Source organism: Bicyclus anynana, chromosome 16 (genome assembly GCF_947172395.1).
Source record: "Bicyclus anynana chromosome 16, ilBicAnyn1.1, whole genome shotgun sequence".
Lineage (NCBI taxonomy): Eukaryota > Metazoa > Arthropoda > Insecta > Lepidoptera > Nymphalidae > Bicyclus > Bicyclus anynana.
The window spans coordinates 12,851,087-12,877,981 of NC_069098.1; the positions used below are offsets into that span (position 1 = coordinate 12,851,087).

General features: G+C 40.5%; 1 protein-coding gene across 1 annotated transcript; it reads right to left on the reverse strand.

Annotated features, from left to right (window-relative positions):
• On the reverse strand, window positions 1-25,708 carry LOC112057840 (uncharacterized). Its single transcript, XM_052886296.1, has 17 exons — window positions 25,666-25,708; window positions 24,536-24,705; window positions 23,810-23,970; window positions 21,889-22,271; window positions 19,676-19,899; window positions 18,654-18,756; window positions 15,585-15,712; window positions 14,668-14,749; window positions 11,334-11,542; window positions 10,595-10,879; window positions 9,811-10,298; window positions 9,374-9,557; window positions 3,223-3,418; window positions 2,373-3,136; window positions 1,722-1,914; window positions 649-762; window positions 1-327 (listed from the first exon to the last, which is right to left on the reverse strand). The coding sequence occupies exons 1-17, from the start codon at window positions 25,706-25,708 to the stop codon at window positions 257-259; spliced, it is 3,798 nt and encodes a 1,265-aa protein (XP_052742256.1). The 3' UTR covers window positions 1-256.
• Between the last annotated feature and the right edge of the window lie 1,187 nt (window positions 25,709-26,895).

The following is a 26,895-nucleotide window of genomic DNA, read 5'->3' on the forward strand; positions in this document are numbered from 1 at the left end:
AAAAAACGCGCACATTATTGTACACCGGCCTTCGGCCGGGGCTGTGATTTTATAATTTTTATATATAAAACATACGAAAATATAAATAGAAGGGGCGACGGCGTCGAAAATGTACATCGATTTTCACGCGGACGAAGTCGCGGGCACCTGCTAGTAATATAATATTTTGCAGAAAGATGTAAACAAAACTTTTAAACAAATACTACAGAGAATATTAGAATTAAATCAATTTGATAATAATTTTCTTCCAAAGTAGTTACAGTAACTGGAACTCTTCCAACTTAACATCCAATGCTTTTAATATCGACTCGGTCGTTAGAGGGACATCTGGAAAGAATGGTTTTAATAAATATACTATATCTTACTAGCCCCCACGGTTTCACCCGCGTCGCGCAGTATCTGTTCTCGTTAGAATACGGGCATAAAATATAGCCTTTAACGCTCACAAATAATGTGTTTTTTTACTGGTAAAGGAATTTTTAAAATCGGTTCAGAGTCAAAGGAGTCAGGAGATCTTTTGCAGTTAAAAGATCTGAGATCCGAAGTTCCGAAGTTATAGGACTTCGTAAAAGCATCGATGAACCAGATGAAATGAAATGAAATGAAATGAACCAGATAATAATATATGAAACTAACTTAGTTACATACCAAGATCAAACCATTCGTTAGGATCACAGCCAGAGTCCTTTCGTGACTCCAATATGCACTCTCTCAACGCGTACATTATCCCGGGCGCTGAACAAATTCCCATTTCTCCCACGGCTGAAAATGAAACACCATTATCATATAAATAAAATTTAAGTAAATATAAAAATAAAATACATAACAAAAACAAAAATGTTCTCAAATGCTGTAGTTATTTACTTTATACTAAAACACGAACAGACTTTTTAAAATTTTTGACTGTCTGTGTGAATAAGAATTTCAACTGAAAGAATACATGACTTGGAGGAAGTTCCTTCTTAATCATCATTATTTTTAGTCATCAATTTGTGAGGATTTAAAAAACCATGGCTTGTATCTACAAGTAGGTACATCCAGACATCGGCACCTTGCAACGCTTGATAACTACCGTTTATCAGTTATTTAGTTCCAGTTTCCAATAATCAATTAAACAGGTTAATTTTAAGCTTCTTATCCACTAAGCAACATTGGACACGCACATTGTCGCACAACCAGTCGTCGGCAATATGTAACATGAACATTTTCGCGTGTTTTTTAGTCGCGCTTTGTTGCGCAGTGCAAACGATCTTGTTGAGCGTGACTTATGATGCTCAAATCATTTATTTGTTGCCTAGTGAATATAAGGATTTATGATAAAATACATTATGTATCGGCTCTCATCGTCGTGCGATATTGTGCACCGTTGCAGACCTATGTTCAGCGATAATGTTTGCTTAGTGAAGAAGAAGCTTAAGTCATACTCTTCTTTTTTTTTAGGTTTGACGACCTCTCTAGCGTAGTGATTCTCAACAGAGAGGATTCCCACCACAGATCAATTCAGGATTTAATGTTTTCTAAATTCTAGTGACTACCTTACCCTACGGGAAAGGACGTACCGCCAAGCGATTTAGCGTTCCGAGAAAATGCCGCTTAGAAACCGTCAGAGTTATGGGTCCATTAAACTGTTACTTCTTCCAAGTTTTCCTTCTACGTCGTTACTTTATATCAGATGAGATCACAGTGAAGGTATAACATGTCATAGAATCAAAAAAAAATACCTTTAGCTCCTAACACGCCTTTTGGATTTTTACTATTGCTTCTCAAGTGAACTCTAAAGTCAGCTGGAATGTCCTTAAGCAAAAACACTTTGTAGGTAAGAGCGTCGTTGGTCAACATCTTGCCTGTGTGTTTGTCGTAGACAAAGTGTTCACATGTCAGATAACTTAAACCTTGCACGTAAGCACCTTCAACCTGAAAGCAAACAATCAAATTTCTGTAATAATTCGAATTTTAATGGTCAACTTACATCTACAGATAAGGATAAGATAAGGGATACCGCTACGAAGTTCCGATGAAACCGTCAGAAGTAATGGCTCTTCCAAGTAAGTCCTCTACCATCTTAGACTACATCGTCATTTAACATCAGATGAGATAGTACTCAAAGGCTTCATCATCATTATCATTAACAACCCATATTCGGCTCACTATTGAGCCCAGATCTTCTCTCAGAATGAGAGGAGTTAGGCTAATAGTCCACCACGCTGGCCCAATGCGAAATTTAATTTCTAAAAATGCACATAACTGCAAAGTTGGGGATGCATGCCACGGATCTATGCCATCTGAAAGAATTGAAGGTAAGGTCATATCCACTGGGCTATCACTGCTGTCAATGAGTAAACACAATGAATAAATTGACAAAAATCTTATACCTGACCAATGTCAATATTCTGATTTGCACTCTGTCCAACATCTTCCAATATGTCACACCTCACAATCATAAACTTTCCAGTTAACGCATCCAACAGGACCTCCAAAATGCAGACAGCGAACGCGCTGTAATTCTTCAGCTCCGTATCACCCATCATATAGCAAGCGGTCAAATCCATTTCATTTTCCCCAGCTTTGTGTATCAACTCCTTCCATGTTGGATTCCCTAGCTCCTGCTTCAACGGCTCCAATCGTTTCTTGATCATTTCACAAGCTTTGATTACTGAGTAGCAAATGCATTCACTCACAATACTGGAGCCAGAGAAAACGTTATTTGATGCTACAAACGAGTAGTTGGGAACAATTTTTATGTATTCCAATGGTACTCCCAGTTCATAAGCGCACACTTGAGCCGCTTTAGTATTGACGCCTTGACCCATTTCGATTCCACCTGTCGATATAGTCACAGTACCATCGCCACGGTAAACGGACACCATCGCAGTATAATTTCCATAATATTGTACTGGATAGAACATGGTGTTGACTTTCAGCGTTTTCTTCATCCATCTATTGTTTTTGTTGAATATTTCAACTTCCTTCAATCTTTTCTCGTAATCGGCCTTCAGTTTTAGAGTTTCGATGAGTTCTGGTAGATCGTTGTCTTCTTTTCTCATGTTAAGTTTACGTATATCAATGGGATCTTTCTTTAAGGCAAAGCCTATATGTTCGATTATGTTTTCAATACTCATAACACCTTCTAGGGTACCTTAAATCGTAGAAATAAGGGTAAAATTCAGTAATACATTAAAAAAATAAATATTTTAATAAAAAACAAAACACTTTTTAACTTACCAGGTGCTCTAACATAAGAGTTAGAATTCAAATCGGTCGTTACAGCATACGTTTTCAAATTAAAGTACTCAGTGTTGTAACAACTTTTGAAAGCGCCTGCAACAAAGTCCAAAAGGTTCTCATTGTGAGAATAACCAGCATCCTCTGTGATTGAAGCGTGTAAATATTGTATCACTCCGTCATCGTCGACACCAACCTGAGAAATAAAAAAAAATCATTAACATTTTTATTAATAAATAAACCGAGACGTGCGAGCGAGCTAATTTTTTTGAGCGTCAACAAAATTAGAACGACAAGGTATCCACACGAACCATTTGTGGCCACTTTTGTCTACTTAATAACAATTTAACAATTAAAAATCTATTTAACATGAGAACATGAAGTTTGGTTTACATATTAAATCCCTTATGCTTATCTAGAATATCAATCTCTCGTTTTCTAAATTCTCTCGTCAGGGGTTGCCTGGTAGAGATTACTTATAGTAATAAGGCCGCCTTTGCATGCTAAGTTTAATTTATGTTTTTGATGTTTCAATTTATAATTCAATTTATAATGTATTTTTGTGTGCAATAAAGTATTTTTTCTTCTTCTTCTTCTTCAAACTTCATAGTAACAGCTCAAATAGTTGATAACATCTAAAAATCGTAAATTTTAAAGCTTTTTGATCTATCTATAGATCAAAAAAAAATCCCCATATATCTAGATAATCTAGATAGTTGCCATTTGGTGTCCGGCTAGGTAATTGTGTTCATATAAAGAAAAAAATCCAAAAACTATGAATTTTAACTAGTTGAGATGTTTTTTTTTCATTTGTGATTTTTCGTCTTATTCGCATTGGCTAATCTGGTTTGCCAGAAAATATTCATCGAAAATCTTAAAATTATAGATTTTGCTATGAATATTTTGAAAGGAAACAGGCCTAAGATTTGACTAAGATTATTTGGAAATATTATTTTAAAATATATTGTTAAATTAATTCACAACAATATATTATTTAGATTTTCATTTGTGTCAATAGAGCAATTTTAATAAACAACGTATTACCACTGCAACCTCACAATAAACAAAAATATTTGTTTGTTTGCATTAAATAGGCTCCGAAACTACTGAACCGATTTGATAAATTCTTTCACTGTTGGAAAGCTACTATATTTCCGGGTACTTTAATATTGTATCTCCTGTATACCTACTGGAATGGGAACAACGCGGGTGAAATGCGTAGCATGTGTTACAAAAAAAAAAATATTTAATAGTAATCTTCACAAAAAGTAATAATATCTTATCAAAACATGAACGTAAAAATGGGAGCCAAATTGTATATCACAGATGCGTGTCGTTATGAATAATGCCAAAAAAATAAATGAACGTAGAATACATTAAAGCTCAAGAATTTACTTGGCTAGTTATTGCATAAAAGTATTTTTATTAATAACTAGCAGGTGCCCGCGACTTCGTCCGCGTGAAAATCGATGTACATTTTCGACGCCGTCGCCCCTTCTATTTATATTTTCGTATGTTTTATATATAAAAATTATAAAATCACAGCCCCGGCCGAAGGCCGGTGTACAATAATGTGCGCGTTTTTTGTGCTTTGGTAAAATGCAAAGTCGTAGCCATCGTCGGAGGCCCTATCCAGCCCCCGGCCGACGGCCGGCGTGCAATTAATGGCCGAAGGCCGGGCTACAATATAGTGCGCGAAGGCTCTATCACAAACTCCCGGCCGACGGCCGGCGTGCAATTAATTGTGTCTGCGTTAAGTGCCCAGCCGTAGCCACGGTCGAAGACCCTATCACAAACTCCCGGACGAAAGAGGGTGCACAACAAAGTACGTACTTTTTTGTGCTTGGGTAAAATGCCCAGCCGTAGCCACGGTCGGAGGCTGCATCACAAACTCCCGGCCGAAGGCCGGGCCACAATACAGTGCGCGGCCGAAGACCGCGCGTCCCGTATTTTGTGCTTGGGCAAAATGCCCAGCCGAAGTCACGGTCGGAGGCTGTATTACAAACTCCCGGCCGAAGGCCGGGTCACAATACAGTGCGCGGCCGAAGACCGCGCGTTCCGTTTTTTGTGCATCGGTAAAATGCCCAGCCGTAGTCACGGTCGAAGGATCTATCACAAACTCCCGGCCAAAGGCTGGGTTACAATACAGTGCGCGGCCGAAGGCTACGCGTTCCGTTTTTCGTGCTTGGGTAAAATGCCCAGCCGTAGTCACGGTCGAAGGCTGTATCATAAACTCCCGGCCGAAGACCGGGCCACAATACAGTGCGCGGCCGAAGGCTACGCGTTCCGTTTTTCGTGCTTAGGTAAAATGCCCAGCCGTAGTCACGGTCGAAGGCTGTATCATAAACTCCCGGCCGAAGGCCGGGCTACAATACAGTGCGTGAAGGCTCTATCACAAACTCCCAGCCGAAGGTCGGGCTACAATACGGTGAGCGGCCGAAGGCCGCGCGTTCCGTTTTCTGTGCATCGTAAAAATGCCCAGCCGTAGCCACGATCAGAGGCCATATTACAAATCCCCGGCCGAAAGCCGCGCTTTTTTTTGTTTGGATAAAATGCCCAGCCGTAGTCACGGTCGAAGGGTTTATCACAAACTCCCGGCCGAAGGCTACGCGTTCCGTTTTTCGTGCTTGGGTAAAATGCCCAGCCGTAGTCACGGTCGAAGGCTGTATCATAAACTCCCGGCCGAAGGCCGGGCTACAATACAGTGCGCGAAGGCTCTATCACAAACTCCCGGCCGAAGGCCGGGCTACAATACGGTGAGCAGCCGAAGGCCGCGCGTTCCGTTTTCTGTGCATCGGAAAAATGCCCAGCCCTAACCACGATCAGAGGCCATATTACAAACCCCCGGCCGAAGGCCGCGCTTTTTTTTGCTTGGGTAAAATACCCAGCCGTAGTCAAGGTCGAAGGCTGTATCATACACTCCCGGCCGAAGGCCACGCGTTCCGTTTTTTGTGTTTGGGTAAAATCCCCAGCCGTAGTTACGGTCGACGGCTGTATCATACACTCCCGGCCGAAGGCCACGCGTTCCATTTTTTGTGTTTGGGTAAAATGCCCAGCCGTAGTTACGGTCGACGGCTGTATCACAAACTCCCGGCCGAAGGCCGGGCTACAATACGGTGCGTGGCCGAAGGCCACGCGTTCCGTTTTTTGTGCATCGGAAAAATGCCCAGCCGTAGCCACGATCAGAGGCCATATGACAACCCCCCGACCGAAGGCCGCGCTTTTTTTTGTTTGGGTAAAATACCCAGCCGTAAAGACCCTATCACAAACTCCCGGCCGATTGCCGGTCTGTAATAAAGTTTATGTACAAACTTTCAACCCCTATTTCACCCCCTTCTGATTTTATTTTCGCTATAAAAAGTATTCTATAACCTGCCCCGTATTATGTTCTCAAACCGTGCTAAGTTTCATTTGAATTCATTCAGTAGTTTCAGTGTGATGCCCGGTCAACAATAGGGACAGACAGACAAATAATCGAAAAAAAATGTTTTTGAATTCAGTATCGATTGTATAATGCCCTATGATATTTTTTTTTTTTAAATTAATCAAAAAGTTCTGTAATTTGACCTGTTACAGTTTTATTATAAGTATATAGATAAGTATTTAATAGCTATTGCGCCAAATTCGTGCTCTTTTTATAGTAATAAATCTTGCATAACATTATACGATAAAAAAATAGACAATGTGACTATTTAAACACAAAAAGGATTATTCAGTTTGAACCTGAACTTTTAAGTAGTTCCTGAGATTAGTTTCGCGCGTTCAACCAAATAAACAAACAAATTGGTCAGTTGAGTATAGAATATGTGCCTCAATATCGATACACAGTTTTAGTGGAAATCTCGTTTCTCCAAATAACGCCTGCGAATCAATTTGAGCAATCCGGTTTTTTCAAGATAACTTTTTTCTATCTGTCCGATTTTAATGAAACAAAGCCTATATGTTGCCCTGAACTTTGCTTAATCTATTTGTGAAATCCGCGTCAAAATCGGTTCAGCAGAACCAGAGAATAGCACGAACATACAGACAGAAGGACAGACAGACAGACAGATAGACAGACAGACAGGCAAAAAAATAAAAAAAAATATTTTTGTATTCTATTGCTCATTTCTAATCGCCCTAACTTGATTTTAGTTAAATTTGGTCAAAGTATAGACACTCGATTTGTACTCTTTTATTATAGTATAGATATATAGATAGATAGATAGATATATGCTGTCGCGACATTTTTTGTAGAAAATGATGTGTGCTGCGAGTGATTGACGCTGCTGTATTAGCAACCCCTTGGCCTTTTGAATAGCAATGACAATGCTTGAGGGAATTAGCAGACTGTTGGGAAGGCGCCATGTACACCTTGGGTTACATTATTGGAGTTTTAGGAAGGATCCCTAATTTTTTTTAAATAAAATATAGCCTATAGCCTTCCTCGATAAATGGACTATCTATCACTGAAAGTATTTTTCAAATCGGACCAGTAGATCCTGAGATTAGCGCGTTCAATCAAACAAACAAACAAACAAACAAACAAACTCTTCCGCTTTATAATATTAGTATAGATTTATATCGTTTTCAAATTCTTTTTGTTATATGCACGAAATTTTTTAAAGATTTTTTGTTGCTGGTAAAAAGTAGCCAATTAAAATCTTGACGTTTAATGTATTCTAAGTCTGACTTTAACCTACCTCCCTGTCAAATTTCATCTTTGTATGTAATGTGATTTTCGATATTTCGTGATGAGACCTTCGCTTTTACAAATACGAATATAAGTAAACTAGCGGACGCCCGCGACTTCGTCCGCGTAAAAATTGATGTAAACTTCTCTACCTCTACCTTATCCTGCTCGTAAACCTACCCAACCCTACCCTACCATACCTCTACCTTACTCCTACCCTCTCGCTAACGCTAACCCTTCCTTCCCCCCACCTTACCCTACCCTAACCCTACCCGTAACCTATCCATACCCTATCCTACCCTACCCCTAATCTACCCCTACCCTACCCCTACCTTATTCCTACCCTACCGCTAACCCTAACCCTTCCCTACCCCTACCTTATCCCTACCCTAACCCTACCCTACCCGTACCCTACCCCTACCCTACCCTACCCCTATCCTACTCCTCCCCTACCCTATACGTTCCATATCCTTCCCCTACCTCTACCTTTCCTCTACCCTACACTACCCCTACCTTATCCGTACCCTACCCTACCCTACCCTACACTTCCCTAAATTACCCCTACCCTACCTCTATCCTACCCCTTCCCTACCTCTATCCTATCCCTACCCTCAGCAAAATTGGTCCAGCCTTTTGTGCGTGGTGCAATGACAAAAAGACTATAATTTCCCAAGCGACATCTATGCTAATACTATAAAGAGGTAAAGTTTGTGTGGTTGTCGGGGGTCTCTGGATCTACTGGACCGATTTGGAAAATTCTTTTACCAATAGAAAGCTACATTATTTGCGAGTGTCATAGGCTATGTTTGGTCCTCATATTCATACGGGAACGGGAACCACGTAATTGAAACCGCGGGGCGTCAAATAGCGGCATTTCTGCGACTTTCAGAAATTTTGTATTATCTCCGAAACTATATAACTAATTAACATACTGTAAAGGGCAAATCTTATCTCTATGATATCCTTGTGATTATTAAATAATTTATTTTGATAAGGATTTAAGTTTAGTTGTGTAAATAATGACGTAAACCTTAGTTTAAAATTTAAATAATTTATTAAAGTACTAAAGGTACTATATCTGCTAAAATATAAAAGATAGATATATGGTGTCGCGGACTTTTTTGTAGAACTTTTAAAGGTTCAAAAAGCCTCCATACATTTATTTCAGTTATACACAATGGTTGAGGCAGCGCATGCGAATAAGTAAGTTTTTCGGTCTGACCTGTAAGAGAAAACCCGCGATATCTCAGTAGTTATATATGATATAAATATAAAATATAGCCTATAGCACTCCCCGATAACGTAGCATTCTATTGGTGAAAGAATTTTTAAAATCGGTCCAGTAGTTCCGAAGATTACCCCATTTCAAAAAATTGTTACAAACTTACAAACTTACAAACTTACAAACTTACAAACTTTACCTCTTTATAATATTAGTATAGATTACGTCTTAAACAGGATGTGTCTAAAATATTATACCTCATATTCGCACTCCATAGGCACTCTTCCACCGCCAATGGCGAGATTGGTCTCCAATGGCAATATGAACCGACAAGGACGGTTCAAAGCTTTCGCAACAACCGCTGCAGCACACGCTACATGTGTGTTACGACTAATTTTTCCACCGAAACCGCCGCCAATACGACGAACTTTCAAATGTATACTAAAAAGCAAATAACACTCCTATAAGTCAACCTATATTAACACCTTTATCTACTTACCTACTACGTATCATGCATCAGGCATTATTAATCTTGGAATCTTACGAAGGTGGATTTACTAAACTGAAGTTGGATCTGAATATTTTACTTTTGGAGCGAGATTAAATAAAAAATTTAGTACATACTTAATGCCTACTAAGATATGAAGGAGTCACGAGCTATCTATGCTACGAGTAGGTAATCCATAAAACTTACTCGCTTTCCGGCATATCCAAGCATTTTGATACTGCTATTTGCGTCAAATCCATCCATTGGGTTGCATCATAAATTTCCATACCAGTGTCTACAGGGATCGCTACACATGTCAGAGGTTCTATATAGTAAGCATACTGGGATTTCACATCAAATACACCTTTTATTACTTTCTTAGTTTTATCTCCTCTGCCTTTTGCTTCGATCGTTGGACCAGATATAATTCTATCACTGAATTTTTTAGCTTGTTTCAGAGTCAAAATTGGTGGTGTATTTCGTACATTCTTATAAGTCACTCTGACCTTTTTAGCCGCTTCAATAGCTAGGTCCTGGCTAACAGCTACTATTATTGCTATGGTTTGTCCGTAGAATTTTATTTGTTTAGCCAATATCTCCTCATCATGGGTTTCGAGTTGTATACCAGGAACGGTGAAGGAGTTTTTCCCTGGTATATCTTTGGCTGAATACAAAGCTACAACACCATCTAATGACTGAAAGTAATATATATTTTATTTATGTGTGATCAAAATATGACCATAGGCATTAAGTAATTTCCAAAAATAGGGATGATTGGGAACACCATTACAATGAAATTGTGAAAAGTTCTCATCGATTCTATGTGTGTAAAAAGTTGGTTCTAGATCAACAGGTTTTTCATAGATTTCATGTCATAATTGTTGGTAGGTAATTACAAAAATTGTCCACTTACAAAAATAGTTTAAGATTTTTGACATCATTCTAACAATTACGATTATAAAATAACAAATAATTGATATGTTAAGCTTACCAAAGCATGTTCAATGTCAATTTCATCTACTTCACCATTATAAACTGTAGATAGTACAAATGCAGCAAACACTTCATTCATCATCGGCGGTATATCATTAACATATTGGGCTTCTCCGGAGCTTTGTATCAAAGCTTCAAGTTTCGGTACGGGCTGATTGAGAGGATACAGCGAAGGATCCGTTTGGAACGTCTGTGTGCCGCTTGATAGAGGACGTTGGATTAACTCCCCACCAGACTGATATCGTGAACAAATTGTACCACTCGGAGTTAAACTAAGAACAAACTGAAATAAAACATTAAATATATAATATACGTCATCACCATCACCATTAACAGCTGATGGTCGTCCACTGCTGGGCATATACCCCTCACATGGACCAAATAAAACGGTCTAAAGCCTCCAGCCGGTCCCTGCAACCCGCTTGATGTCCTCGGTCCACCTAGTGGGTGGTTGACCAACACTGCGCTTTCCGGTGCAGGGTCGTCATTCCAGCACCTTGGAACCCCAACGTCTTACGGCTCATACGTAACCTATGTACTCGTATTTATATAGTGAATTGGTAGAGGCTAGTTACCACTGTGCCGGCAAAGACGGTATGATTCTGCGTATATATTACGTATACCTCTATCTGCTTCCATATTAAGATACATCGTCATCTAACATCAGATAATATCGCACGGTACGGTACTCCGAGGCCTGGGGGAATAACACAACTTCCCAACTCCTTTAAAAGTACCTTGTAAAATAGTCCAATTGCCAGCTTCTTTCTTGCCCACGGAGATGCTTCAGGAGGGTTGTCTTCTGGAACAATCTCCTTATTCAATACATGAATCGCTCCTTGCAATACTTGGTTGTTTTCGAACAAGTTCTTTCCTCTCAGATACCCTTCTGTTTGGGACGCGTGGATAAAACTCGAAGAGATGTTGCCGTATATAATACTAGCAGGTGCCCGCGACTTCGTCCGCGTGAAAATCGATGTACATTTTCGACGCCGTCGCCCCTTCTATTTATATTTTCGTATGTTTTATATATAAAAATTATAAAATCACAGCCCCGGCCGAAGGCCGGTGTACAATAATGTGCGCGTTTTTTGTGCTTTGGTAAAATGCAAAGTCGTAGCCATCGTCGGAGGCCCTATCCAGCCCCCGGCCGACGGCCGGCGTGCAATTAATGGCCGAAGGCCGGGCTACAATATAGTGCGCGAAGGCTCTATCACAAACTCCCGGCCGACGGCCGGCGTGCAATTAATTGTGTCTGCGTTAAGTGCCCAGCCGTAGCCACGGTCGAAGACCCTATCACAAACTCCCGGACGAAAGAGGGTGCACAACAAAGTACGTACTTTTTTGTGCTTGGGTAAAATGCCCAGCCGTAGCCACGGTCGGAGGCTGCATCACAAACTCCCGGCCGAAGGCCGGGCCACAATACAGTGCGCGGCCGAAGACCGCGCGTCCCGTATTTTGTGCTTGGGCAAAATGCCCAGCCGAAGTCACGGTCGGAGGCTGTATTACAAACTCCCGGCCGAAGGCCGGGTCACAATACAGTGCGCGGCCGAAGACCGCGCGTTCCGTTTTTTGTGCATCGGTAAAATGCCCAGCCGTAGTCACGGTCGAAGGATCTATCACAAACTCCCGGCCAAAGGCTGGGTTACAATACAGTGCGCGGCCGAAGGCTACGCGTTCCGTTTTTCGTGCTTGGGTAAAATGCCCAGCCGTAGTCACGGTCGAAGGCTGTATCATAAACTCCCGGCCGAAGACCGGGCCACAATACAGTGCGCGGCCGAAGGCTACGCGTTCCGTTTTTCGTGCTTAGGTAAAATGCCCAGCCGTAGTCACGGTCGAAGGCTGTATCATAAACTCCCGGCCGAAGGCCGGGCTACAATACAGTGCGTGAAGGCTCTATCACAAACTCCCAGCCGAAGGTCGGGCTACAATACGGTGAGCGGCCGAAGGCCGCGCGTTCCGTTTTCTGTGCATCGTAAAAATGCCCAGCCGTAGCCACGATCAGAGGCCATATTACAAATCCCCGGCCGAAAGCCGCGCTTTTTTTTGTTTGGATAAAATGCCCAGCCGTAGTCACGGTCGAAGGGTTTATCACAAACTCCCGGCCGAAGGCTACGCGTTCCGTTTTTCGTGCTTGGGTAAAATGCCCAGCCGTAGTCACGGTCGAAGGCTGTATCATAAACTCCCGGCCGAAGGCCGGGCTACAATACAGTGCGCGAAGGCTCTATCACAAACTCCCGGCCGAAGGCCGGGCTACAATACGGTGAGCAGCCGAAGGCCGCGCGTTCCGTTTTCTGTGCATCGGAAAAATGCCCAGCCCTAACCACGATCAGAGGCCATATTACAAACCCCCGGCCGAAGGCCGCGCTTTTTTTTGCTTGGGTAAAATACCCAGCCGTAGTCAAGGTCGAAGGCTGTATCATACACTCCCGGCCGAAGGCCACGCGTTCCGTTTTTTGTGTTTGGGTAAAATCCCCAGCCGTAGTTACGGTCGACGGCTGTATCATACACTCCCGGCCGAAGGCCACGCGTTCCATTTTTTGTGTTTGGGTAAAATGCCCAGCCGTAGTTACGGTCGACGGCTGTATCACAAACTCCCGGCCGAAGGCCGGGCTACAATACGGTGCGTGGCCGAAGGCCACGCGTTCCGTTTTTTGTGCATCGGAAAAATGCCCAGCCGTAGCCACGATCAGAGGCCATATGACAACCCCCCGACCGAAGGCCGCGCTTTTTTTTGTTTGGGTAAAATACCCAGCCGTAAAGACCCTATCACAAACTCCCGGCCGATTGCCGGTCTGTAATAAAGTTTATGTACAAACTTTCAACCCCTATTTCACCCCCTTCTGATTTTATTTTCGCTATAAAAAGTATTCTATAACCTGCCCCGTATTATGTTCTCAAACCGTGCTAAGTTTCATTTGAATTCATTCAGTAGTTTCAGTGTGATGCCCGGTCAACAATAGGGACAGACAGACAAATAATCGAAAAAAAATGTTTTTGAATTCAGTATCGATTGTATAATGCCCTATGATATTTTTTTTTTTTAAATTAATCAAAAAGTTCTGTAATTTGACCTGTTACAGTTTTATTATAAGTATATAGATAAGTATTTAATAGCTATTGCGCCAAATTCGTGCTCTTTTTATAGTAATAAATCTTGCATAACATTATACGATAAAAAAATAGACAATGTGACTATTTAAACACAAAAAGGATTATTCAGTTTGAACCTGAACTTTTAAGTAGTTCCTGAGATTAGTTTCGCGCGTTCAACCAAATAAACAAACAAATTGGTCAGTTGAGTATAGAATATGTGCCTCAATATCGATACACAGTTTTAGTGGAAATCTCGTTTCTCCAAATAACGCCTGCGAATCAATTTGAGCAATCCGGTTTTTTCAAGATAACTTTTTTCTATCTGTCCGATTTTAATGAAACAAAGCCTATATGTTGCCCTGAACTTTGCTTAATCTATTTGTGAAATCCGCGTCAAAATCGGTTCAGCAGAACCAGAGAATAGCACGAACATACAGACAGAAGGACAGACAGACAGACAGATAGACAGACAGACAGGCAAAAAAATAAAAAAAAATATTTTTGTATTCTATTGCTCATTTCTAATCGCCCTAACTTGATTTTAGTTAAATTTGGTCAAAGTATAGACACTCGATTTGTACTCTTTTATTATAGTATAGATATATAGATAGATAGATAGATATATGCTGTCGCGACATTTTTTGTAGAAAATGATGTGTGCTGCGAGTGATTGACGCTGCTGTATTAGCAACCCCTTGGCCTTTTGAATAGCAATGACAATGCTTGAGGGAATTAGCAGACTGTTGGGAAGGCGCCATGTACACCTTGGGTTACATTATTGGAGTTTTAGGAAGGATCCCTAATTTTTTTTAAATAAAATATAGCCTATAGCCTTCCTCGATAAATGGACTATCTATCACTGAAAGTATTTTTCAAATCGGACCAGTAGATCCTGAGATTAGCGCGTTCAATCAAACAAACAAACAAACAAACAAACAAACTCTTCCGCTTTATAATATTAGTATAGATTTATTGAGTCTATACAACTCTTGCTGTCAAGTGTAACACTAAAAGCAGCATTGACGATGGCTAAAGCGTTTTGACTTCTTGGCATTATCTGAAACAAAAAATATATGACATTAAGTATTCATCATCATCAATATCAACCCTTATTCAGCTCACTGCTGAGCTCGAGTCTCCTCTCAGAATGAGAGGGTTTAGGCCAATAGTCCACCACGCTGGCCCAATGCAGATTCACACAAGCAGAGAATTAAGAAAATTTTCTGGTCTCTGAGACACGTGACATTTAATTTCTGAAAATGCACACAACTAAAAAGTTGGAGGTGCATGCCCCGGACCGGATTCGAACCCACACCCTCGGGAATCGGAGATAGAGATCATATCCACTGGCTATCACGGATTTTTAACGGCATTTAGTGTAAGGTATGGTTAAATTTAGGCCTATTTTAACTCCTATTACAGGGCTAGGCTTTCCTCCTTATAGAATGGAGGAGATATGGATCTTAGGCCCACAAAGCTGCTATAATGTGGGTTGGCGAGTTTAGGGTAAGGATAATGTTCAATTAACGACCACTTCGACCTTGCTCACGACATTACCGCTATGTGTCATACTGAGTCAAGTGTTAGTTGTTCCGATAGTCAGTTCAGTCAATGGTCTTATAGCGCATAGCGAATATCGACCAACGCCTTATGAAGCTTTCGCTATTGCCGGTAGTCGTATACAGAATTAGTGATTCTTGAGATAATACATAGTGCATACCTACTGTGAGGAGGTTCCTCACTCTGGAACCCTAACCACCGGTTGCTTGGGCATTTTAAATGCCCCGCAACGAGGGGGCAAGATGTTTTTATAAATTTTCAATGGTGCTTTATATATTGTATTAAACTTTGTATAAATAAATAAATGAGAGTAAAAAAAATATTATGCTTACCTTGTAACTCCTAAATATATGAGATGGACCCTCTGGTGGCAAATGGAAGCTGACGATCAATTTATCTTGCATGTTGATTTCGAGAAAATATGCCATAGAATACGACGTCTCCATACCATTAATATCACCTGTATCAAAGAAAATATGTGTTAATTTGTGCTACAAAGAACAATATTAATTGAATAATTGAAATTGTTTCTCTACGTGATCGAATCAGAAATGAGGAGATCCGCAGACGAACCAAAGTCACTGACGTAGCTCAGCGAGTCGATGGACGTTGAGGTCCCAAGGTGCCAGAATGGTGATTCCACACCGGAAAGCGCAGTGTTGTTCGACACCCCACTAGGGAGACCGAGGATATCAGGCGGGTTGTAGAGAGCTGGATGCTGGCGTCTCGAAACCGTTATGCTTGGAGGTCTATCCAAGAAGCCTATGTCAAGCAGTGGACATCCATCGGTTGATAATGATGATGATGACGAATTTATATTGTTAAAATCATCTATGCTATTCGCTATGGGTTGCTTGGGATAGGCGGGGGGAGTGACTTGAGTGGAAAAGGGGAGTGTTTGTTAACAGTCGAAGGACCCTTTAACCCTACAAACAACGTTCACAAGTGCGTGACTTCACTCATGGTCATTCTCTGCCATTTTAGGGTCTTGTTTTGGTTACAGTTTGATTTGTTAATTAGTTGTCCTGACAAATGTTGTTAATCATAACCTTTGTTCGACATTGGTTCTCTTATTGTTTGTAAAAGACTTCTGAGTCTGCTAAAATCAGAAGTGGGATAAAGAACGCACTACCCACTTAAGTAAAGTGAACAGTAACCTAAATAATCTAATGCTTCAGGTGTTGATAATATTACACTTCAAATGATTTTGTTATCATTACCACAATGTTTACAAACCATTACAAATATTGTTAATTTCTTAATACTAACTAGCACATTCCCAGACTTATGGAAAGTAGCCAAAGTGCAACCGTTACCAAAATGCAACAATCCTTCCTCATATAAAGATCTTAGACCAATTAGTGTTCTACCCTGTATTTCTAAGGTCCTAGAAAGAGTAGTCTCTAATCAAATGACAGAATACATTGAAAAAAATAAAATCCTTCCCGTTCATCAATCGGGTTTTAGGAAACATCATAGCACGGCAACAGCGCTTACTAAAGTCGTTGATGACATTTTAACAACGCAGGATCAGGGAATGTGTACCATTTTAGTTTTACTTGATTTTTCCAGAGCGTTCGATGCTATAAACATCACTCTACTTCTGTCTAAATTAGCTTTCTATGGATTTGATACTTTAACGATTAAATGGTTTGATAGTTACCTTACTGGTAGATCTCAGTTTGTTGAAATAAAAAATAGTGATAATACCAGTACGGTATCGGCTACATCTGGAGTTACGAGAGGAGTACCGCAAGGGTCAATATTAGGGTCGCTGCTCTTTGCTATTTATTCGTCGGATATTGTAAATTGATTATGAATGATATTTAAACGGGTACATACCACGATAAAACGACGAGATTTTTATTGTCGATATTGTAAATTGCTTTCAATACTGTGATTATCATATTTATGCGGATGATGTGCAACTGTATCTATCTTTTTATCCTAAAGACCGTGATGCAGCTGTCGCCAAATTAAACCATGATCTGAATCGAATAAGTAACTGGGCTAAAAGGAACTGTCTTGTTTTAAATCCTGAAAAATCTGTGTTTTTGCTTCTGGGTTCTAGGCATAACATTAGTACTTTACATAATCTAAATTTTAATATAACTGTTGATAATAATAATATATGAAGGGTACATGAAGCTCGAAATTTGGGTGTCATTTTTGACTCTTCATTGCATTTTGAAAAACACGTGTTAAATGATGTACGACTTTGTTTTTATAGACTTAAATTATTATACAGAATCAGGCAGTATATTGGCATAGAACTAAGGAATAAGCTGTGCGAGTCGCTGGTGTTGTCAAAACTTAATTATGCTGATACAGTATTTGGTGGTAGATTGCTAGTTAGAACTAAAAAGCTAATACAGCGTGTCCAGAATGCCTGCGCTCGCTATTGTTACAATATTCCGCCAAGGAGTCACGTTACACCGTATATTAACAACGCAAACCATTTAAAAATGGATTCGCGTCGAAAACTACATTTTGCTACTTTGCTCTTTGGCGTGATAAAGAACGGTGTCCCAGAGTACCTTGTAAATAAATTGAGGTGGATAGAAAACCGGACAACAGGTCGATTACGAAACACCTCTATAGTTTTATCGATGCCTCATCACAAAAGCGCTGTGTTTCGTGGTAGTTTCAAGTTTGCCGCCACTAAGTGTTGAAATGACTTACCTCCACCAATGCGAGATATACGTACTATTGGGTTATTTAAGACTAAATATAAAGCTATTTATATTTATATATATATATTTATTATTGGATCAGCAAACAAATAACCCCTAGTATAAGTCCTTTTCTCCTTACTACAACACTATGGTGGCGGCAGATCGTTCATTTTACAGGTTGACTCGTATTAATTATTGTTTGATTTTCCTTGTTAATTTAGTTTCCCATAAATGTTAATTTTGTTATTTTATTACTCTGTTCGTTCTTGTTTCATTATTTTATTTTACTTTGTATTCATGTATAAGTTTTAAGTTAAGACACGTCACGTAGACACGTCCGTGAACTCACAAGGTTTCACCTGAAAACCAGCGCCACAGCTCGCTGTGGCATTGTGCTGAGGTGGATACCTGTTTTGTCCACGACCAGATATTTGTATGTTCTGTTTGTTTATTTTATTACTCGTGTGTGGACAAATAAAGATATATTCTATTCTATTAAATAAAACGTTTTTGTTTGTCTGAGTCTGCTAAAAGTATTATGTACGGTTGTTAGTTGCTATTGTCGTATTCCAAGAAAACAATACTGTAATTTAATATTGTCGGGATACGACTACGCCGTAGCACGATTGTAGGCATCTGTAGCCTACCTTATTACACTAATCACTATTCTAATAAAGGCGTAATATTGTCTGTGTAAGTGTGGATGTTTGATTCAGTAAAACTTACATATAGTAATAGTAGCTCCAATCGCCTCAAACAGTAAAAATATATCAGAAGGATAAGAATTGTTCTTGTGTTTCAGCATCATATTGCCCGCTAATGTTCCCAACTGAAATAATTATCATTTTTTATATTTTAAACTAGCTGACGCCGCGCGGTTTTGCCCGAGTGGTTCCCGTTCCTATAAATTATTCCCGTAGGAATACGGGAATAATTTATAGGAACGATAAATGGGCTATCTAACACTGAAATAATTTTTCAAATCGGACAAGTAGTTCCTGAGATTAGCGCGTTCAATCAAACAAACAAACTCTTCAGCTTTATAATATTAATATAGAAGTGTTTGTTTGTGTTTTAGTACTACTTGAGAAAACACGGTTATTTTGAAATCACAGATAATCCGGTCAATTTAAACAGCTTGGTGGGAATTTAGGTAACTTTACTCTTATTTTTTGGTTTAATTGGACCGGACTAAGACAGACAATTCAATTTCATGTATATGTATTGACGATGACATTGAAATGTTTGTTTTATCGACTATCATTAGGTATTAGCAGGGGCCTCGCGGTATTACCTGCGTAGTTCCCGTAGGCGGATAAAATAGAGCCTATGGCACTCACAAATAACGTGACTTTCTATTGGTGAATTTTCAAAATCGGTTCAATAGAACAAGAGATTACTACAAACTCATGTTAGCCATTTCAAATATTGGTCTTATTTAAGTGTAAAAATTTTAAATTAGTAACTAAAATTATTTGGCTCGGAGGCTTTGGGCGCGACTTGTTACCCTACCGACAAAGACGTATCGCCAAGCGATTTAGCGTTTCGGTACCATGTCGTGCAGAAACCGAAAGGGGTGTGGATATTCATCAAACCTCTTCCATCTTAGATTGCATTATCACAGGTGAGAACGTAGTCGAGGGCTAACTTGTAAAGTTTAAAAAAATTAAAAAAATGTGGATACTATCTATAATATCCACAAAATTAAACGAATGGTAGTTTCTTAAACTTAATTGCTTATTTATTACCTTTCTCACTGGAATTTGTGCAACCAAATCGAAATGCTTGACGAACTCTTCCAAATATGCAAATTCGTTCATCTGCGATGCGGCCTGCTTGAATATGGTCATACAGTCTTCCAACGAAACGTTACCACCAAGGACTAGGTTCTGATCGTAGTGATAGTGCTGCAAGGTCGGCACAGCGCTTATATCTATCAATACTGTCGGATACTCAAAATCCTTGATTAGTCCTGAAATAATACATTTAATTGTTGTTAATTTTGTTAATTAAATCTAATATCATCATCATCATCATCATCATCATCATCATCATCATCATCATATCAGCCGATGGACGTCCACTGCAGGACATAGGACTTTTGTAGGGACTTCCAAACATCACGATACTGAGCCATCTGTATCCAGCGAATACCTGGAGGTGGGTCGACCAACACTGCGCTTACTAGTGCGGGGTCGCCATTCCAGCACTTTGGGACCCCAACAAATATAATATAATAATTATAAAATGTACACAACTGAAAAGTTGTGCTCAAACACCCCGGACCGGATTCGAACTCACACCCTCCGGAATCGGAGGCAGAGGTCATATCCACTGGGCTATCACTACTCCTACTTTTCCGTTGTGTGCATTTTATGAAATTAAATATCACGTGTCTCAAACGGTGAAGTAAAACATCGTGAGGATGTGCATACCAGAGAATTGTCTTAATTCTCTACGTGTGTGAAGTCTGCCAATCCGCATAGGGCCAGCGTGGTGGACTATTGGCCTAACTCCTCTCATTCTGAGAGGAGACTCGAGCTCAGCAGTGAGCCGAATATGGGTTGATAATGATGATGATGATGATAATAATTATGTAAGAAATAAATCATTATCATCATCATATCAGCCGATGGACGTCCACTGCAGGACATAGGCCTTTTTGTAGGGAATTCCAAACATCACGATCCTGAGTCTTTGCGACTATAAGTATTAGTAGAGAGATTTGATGATTTCTCTGGCGTAGTTGATACCGCTGTGGTTCTCATCAGGTCCTGGCTTCGATTGCCAGCCTGAACAACTTCAGAATTTTTTAATTTCTAAATTGGCTCAGGTCTGGTCTGGTGTGATCTGCATGATGACCATAATGACCATGATCAGTTCTATCGGATGTTAAGCCGTTAGTGCTTCGGGCGTGTGGGCTTATTGGATGGTAGGTGGCTAGCATAAGCCACCTTCGATCACATTATGGACTTACAGTGGTATTCACAGACGTTGTAGGAGCACCCCCAGACGATCATTCACTCGTTGAGTGTCAGATTCTCAAATAATTTCGACACTCAGCGGCTGAATGATCTCGTCGGGGGACGTCTATAAATTCTACTATCATCAACAGCCTGTATTCGTCCACTGCTGGACATAGGCCTTTCCGAGAGCGCGCCACCACACACGATCCTCCGCCTTCCTCATCCAGCCACTTCCCACTACCTTCTTGATGTCGTCGGACCATCTAGCTGGAGGGCGTCCTACACTGCGTTTGCTAGTACGCGGTCTCCACTCCAGAACACGTCTGCCCCAGCGGCCATCTGTTCTACGACAGATATGGCCCGCCCACTGCCACTTCAGTTTGCTAATTCTTTGGGCTACATCAATTATTTTCGTTCTCCTACGGATTTCCTCGTTCCGGATTTTATCCTTCAGAGAGACTCCTAACATAGCCCTTTCCATAGCTCGCTGAGCGACTTTAAATTTGTGGATAAGGCCAATAGTCAGTGTCCACGTTTCCGCTCCATACGTCATAACAGGCAAGACACACTCATTAAAGACTTTTGTCTTCAGGCTTTGGGGTATTGACGAATTGAAGACCCGACGCAATTTCCCAAATGCTGCCCAACCAAGCTGAATTCTTCTGTCAGCTTCCTTGTCGAAGTTATTCCTACCTAGTTGTATCATTTGACCGAGGTAGTTGTATTCCTGAACAACTTCGATGCTGGCATTATCGATAATTATGGGCATCGTGATGACGTGCTCATTGAGCATGATTTTAGTTTTATCCATGTTCATCACTAAACCCACTTGTCTGGAGGAATGGCTAAGGTCGGTCAGCATTTTCTCAAGATCTTGCAGCGATTCTGCCAATATTACTATGTCGTCCGCAAAACGCAAGTGTGAAATGTATGAAAGTGTGAAATTCTACTATAAGTTGTCATTATTTAAAAAAAAAATGGTATATATGTCGTACCTTTTCCAGTATTTCCATGAATAATCATGTATGGTTCTATGCCGTAACTTTTAATCATGTCAAAAATCTGCTCCTTGTCAAAAACTTTAATGAAAGTTGCATCTCCATTATTTATTATAATTGGATCATGGATATTGCTATCATTTACTAGACTCCAATCATCGTCGCTGCACGAAGAGCACGTACGGTTGCATATCGTGGCTTTATCATTGAAGTTAGTGGACAGTTCTTCTATTTCTGCGACTTTTTTGCACAGTGCAGGACTGGCATCCACTGCAAATGATTTGATCGTGTCTGCGATGGGCCGGTAGCCGGTACATCGACACGTGGTGCAGCCAAATGAGTTCTCTAATTCGACCATATTGAGCCCTTTGTTGATGAGACTGGAAATAAAAAAAATACCTACATTCTTGTTTAGTATAGTAGGTAATACCAAGTAGGTACAATATAATGTCGTTGAGTAATACCTACGTACGTAAGGGTGTAAGGGGGAGGCTAGTACCAGTCAGTCTCCCCAACTGCCAACCTCACCTGCTCGTGGTGCACCTTGCAGATGGACCGACGAGGCTCTGGCGACCGACGAATGGCGGTATTTCCATTCACATTGGCTAGATTTTTAAATGGCACAGGCCGCTATTGGGCGACACCGGTGTGAGAAATCTGGCCCTGTGCTGACCAACCTGCATGCCCAGCGTGTATTTTTACAAATTTTCCAAAAGTCAAGAACGCTGTCGTCCATTTTGTGACGTCACAATGTTACTTGATGTAAGTGTTTTTCAGATAATATGGGTACGGCAGTTTCCTTATGCCGTTCACAATACGTACTATTATCGTAAATCGCGGCAAACTTTTAAGAGTGAAACGAATTGTCACCGTTCCCATGGTATCTGAAAAACACTATAGACATGATTCTAAATGTTAACTAATATTTTTGTCAAACGCTCCGTTTGTAAGGGATTTGTTAAAGTGACGTCATTAAACAGTGAAATTATAGTGACATCATGGCCGACAGGCGTTTAGGCTCGTAATGTCAAAATATATTTAAAAACTAAAATTTTCATGTAATCGCCTCAAAAAAATATGACGAAAAAATGTTGTCAATCTAGTAAAACGACATTGAATTTATGACCATTTTAAAAAAAGTGTCAACGAATAAGCGGTTTCAACTTTTATTTTAAGTTTTGTTTTAAATTTAGGTACCTACTTTAATTACTTATACGTAGCGCTATTGTCTGCTGTTGCAAATAGATGTTTATTCACATGACGAATGTTCAGCTGTTCCTTTCATTTATTGACTTATGCTAATAGCAATGTCTACCTTCTATTTACATAATTGGTTTCATGTAGCATTATTATTTTCGCAATATTCTAGAATATTGTACCTATCAGGGTCTGATAACATGTTTTATATTGTACTAGCCAACAGAGTTTTCACTCGTAGTTTCCTTTTGTGCGTCACTCACAAATAACGTGGCTTTTTAGTAAAAGGATTTCTAAAATTGGTACAGTAGATCCAGAGAAAGAGAGAGAGGGGTAGGGAATGATTACCCCATGCAATCTCAAAAACTTTACTTTGATATTAGTACATATTACGTTTATATACCTTCTTAGAAGAAAAGATTTTTTTTTTTTAATTTTGAGTATTTTATGCAAAGGTTGCATCATTTAGGTACAGCTTACAATATTGATATATAATATACTAATATTATAAAGTTGAAGAGTTTGTTTGTTAATTTGCTTGAACGTGCTAATCTCAGGAACTACTGGTCCGATTTGAATTTTTTTTTCAGTGTTAGATAGCCCATTTATCGAGTAAGCTATAGGCTATATGTTGTCCCCGCATTTTTACGGAAACGAGAACTATGCGGGTGAAACCGCGCGGCGTCAACTAGTATTTAGGAAAAATTGATTAAAATCTCACCTATTCAAGTGCATCGCCCATCCCGGCGTACAGTACCCGCACTGAGTAGCGTTAAACGCGGCTATCCGTTTCTGGATCTCACTGTAACCCTTGAGTCGGTTCCCTGTTCCTTCTATGGTGGTGATCTCCCATCCGTGACAGGAGAACACAAGCACCAGACACTGGATGAAAACCATCATACAATTATCATATCATCAAATCACACACAACCTGCAGTGGACGTCTATCACACCGATGGACATCCACTGCAGGATACAGGCCTTATGTAGGGACTTCCAAACTATAGCTTTTTTCCGAACAAACAAACACCTTTGTCCTGAGCCACCATCCACTCTCTGCCACTCCATTGATGCCGTTAGTCCCCTGCTGGAGAGTTAGGGATCGACCAACACTGCTAGATAAAGAAAGAAGAACAGAGAAATATTCAGAATTAACAGAGAAAGTCTCCACAGTGCCGCTGGTCTCTCTCTGCGCAGTCACGTTGACGATGCACGCCCCGCACACGCCCTGTCTGCACATCGCCTTCGTGTCGGGGAGGCCCAGGTGGTACCTGAGATAGGCGTTTAGGAATCTTACCGAATTAACAGAGAAATTCTCCACAGCGCCACTGGTCTCTCTCTGCGCAGTCACGTTGACGATGCACGCCTCGCACACACCCTGTCTGCACATCGCTTTCGTGCTGGGGAGGCCCAGGTAGTACCTGAGATAGGCGTTTAGGAATCTTACCGAATTAACAGAGAAAGTCTCCACAGCGCCGCTGGTCTCTCTCTGCGCAGTCACGTTGACGATGCACGCTCCGCATATGCCAATCCTACACATGGACTTGGTCCCTGGCAGCCCCAAGTGGTACCTGAGGTAAGCGTTCAGGGTTGTGTTGCGGTGGAGGGAACTGTCCACTGAAACATACAGCAAAGCGCTTATGGCACACTATACCAGAATAAAAAACTGAAGCCTCAAAACCTCGACGCTAAAGGGAGCAACTCAACTCCGAGTGGTCATAGATTTGATCCTCGCTCGCTGGACTATTAGTCTAAGAGCACGTGAACCACAGACCTTCGTCTTTTATAAAAGCTGAAATCATTTTATAAAAGCTGTCAGCTCATGCTCAGCTTGGACCGTGGTGGCTTTAGGAGGTAGCAGGTTTTAAGGATATTGGCCCAGTGGTGTACGCCCCTGTCCCGGCGTTCCTCCGAACACATTAAGTCATGCCATCATGGCATGGATGGCATGACTTAATGTGTCAACTTAATGTGTGACTTAATGTGTGTTAAAAATTCAGAGCTATTTGGCTTTATTACAAAGCCAAATAGCTCTGAATTCACCATACGTGCAATACATGTAGGTACGTATTTCCATAGAGTCTCAGATCCAAATCTCTTCTCTTGTAAAGAGGAAAGCCTAACCTACTACAGGCCATTTAAAAATATTGACTTAAATAGGTACATAAATAATGATCCATGATAGCCCAGTAAATATGACCTCTGCCTCCGATACCGGAGCGTGTGGGTTCGAATCCGATCCGGGGCATGCACCTCCCACTTTTCAGTTGTGTGCATTTTAAGAAATTAAATATCACGTGTCTCTTACGCTGAAGGAAAAAATCGTGAAGAAACCTGCATACCAGAGAATTTTCTTAATTCTCTTCGTGTGTGAAGTCTGCAAATCCGCATTGGGCCAGCGTGATATTGGCCTAATCCCTCTCATTCTGAGAGGAAACTCGAGCTCAGCAGTGAGCCGAATATGGGTTGATAACGAACGAAAAAATATCTTACTCAAATTATAAAAAAAAAACTAACAGGGTCTGCAAGCTAGAAAAGATCCCAAATACTAATAATACTAATAAATCCGATAAATACCTTTACATTTTGTCCCGTTCACTGTAAACTCGACGCACGTCATGTTATGTACCGGCATCACTTTTCCGATCTTTCTTATCGTTATTCATCTGACGCTCTGGCGATATTCTTCCGTTGCAAGTCTATATAAAAGTCGTACAATTTTTCAGACGATCAAAAAGTAATACGGTATGTAACAACCTACTGCGTCCTTCACTTTTTAAAAATATCTTTTCACTTGGATACACAAAAGATCATCATACCTACATGTTGTTGCAGACTTGTGAAGCGATGATAATCTAATGTGTGTAAATCCAGCGATCGTAGGTTCGATTCCGGGATCGCATTTCTTGATTTGTAACTATGCCCATCTACTTGGTGTAAACCCTAGAGCCAAGTTGACCCGACACTATACCGAAGATATCCCGGACGTCAGCCTATACGAGATTAGTAAGGCTCTCAAACACCTTCACAATAAGGCGCCAGGTGAGGACGGAATCACAGCAGAACTCCTGAAAGCGGGTAGAAAACCGATACTTAAGTCCTTCAGCGATTGTTCAATTCCGTCATTCACGACGACGCCTGAGGCGTGGCACAGGAGCGTGGTGGTTCTGTTCTTCAAAAAAGGTGACAACACCTTGCTGAAGAATTACAGACCCATCTCGCTGCAAAAAAAATTTAATGTTTCTTTTGTAGTGATAACATGTTATAAGTGTAAAAAAATATTAAGTATTTTAGTTTGAAATCTTTAGACCACGACATTATTTTGTTATGGTTAGTTCTCGTGTACTCGTAAATACCTCGGTACAATCAAACAAAACTAATTTTAAAAATACTATTTTAACCTTTGGTACATCACTCCCCTTTTTTAGCCCTACGAAATATGAATGTTCAAAATCTTCTTTGTTTCTTTTTCTTCTCATCCTCATTACTATACCTACTCCTAATGACAGTCATAACCTATCTAGGTGAAAAGTTATCATCAATACAATTTAATCAAGCTCAATCACATGGTAGCTATTGTACACTATTGAGGAGTAGCCTTAATTGTTTTTCGTCTCCATCATGAGACCCCAAATGACAGTCGCGACCCATCTAGATGTAAAGTTCTTATCAATATAAATGAATCAAGCCCAATCACAAGGTAGCTACTGTAAATCGTTGAGAAGTTCCCTTAACTGTCCCTCGTCTCCATCATTAGACCCCTAATGACAGTCACAACCCATCTAGATGTAAAGTTCTCATTAATAC

Excerpts from the sequence above, each read along its gene's own strand:
- LOC112057840 (XM_052886296.1), bottom strand. The coding sequence starts at position 25,708 with ATGACGTGCGTCGAGTTTACAGTGAACGGGACAAAATGTAAAG. Across the intron at positions 19,900-21,888 it reads TCATGGAAATACTGGAAAAG|GACTAATCAAGGATTTTGAG; the intron begins GTACGACATATA and ends GTATTATTTCAG. Across the intron at positions 3,137-3,222 it reads CTCTTATGTTAGAGCACCTG|GTACCCTAGAAGGTGTTATG; the intron begins GTAAGTTAAAAA and ends CTACGATTTAAG.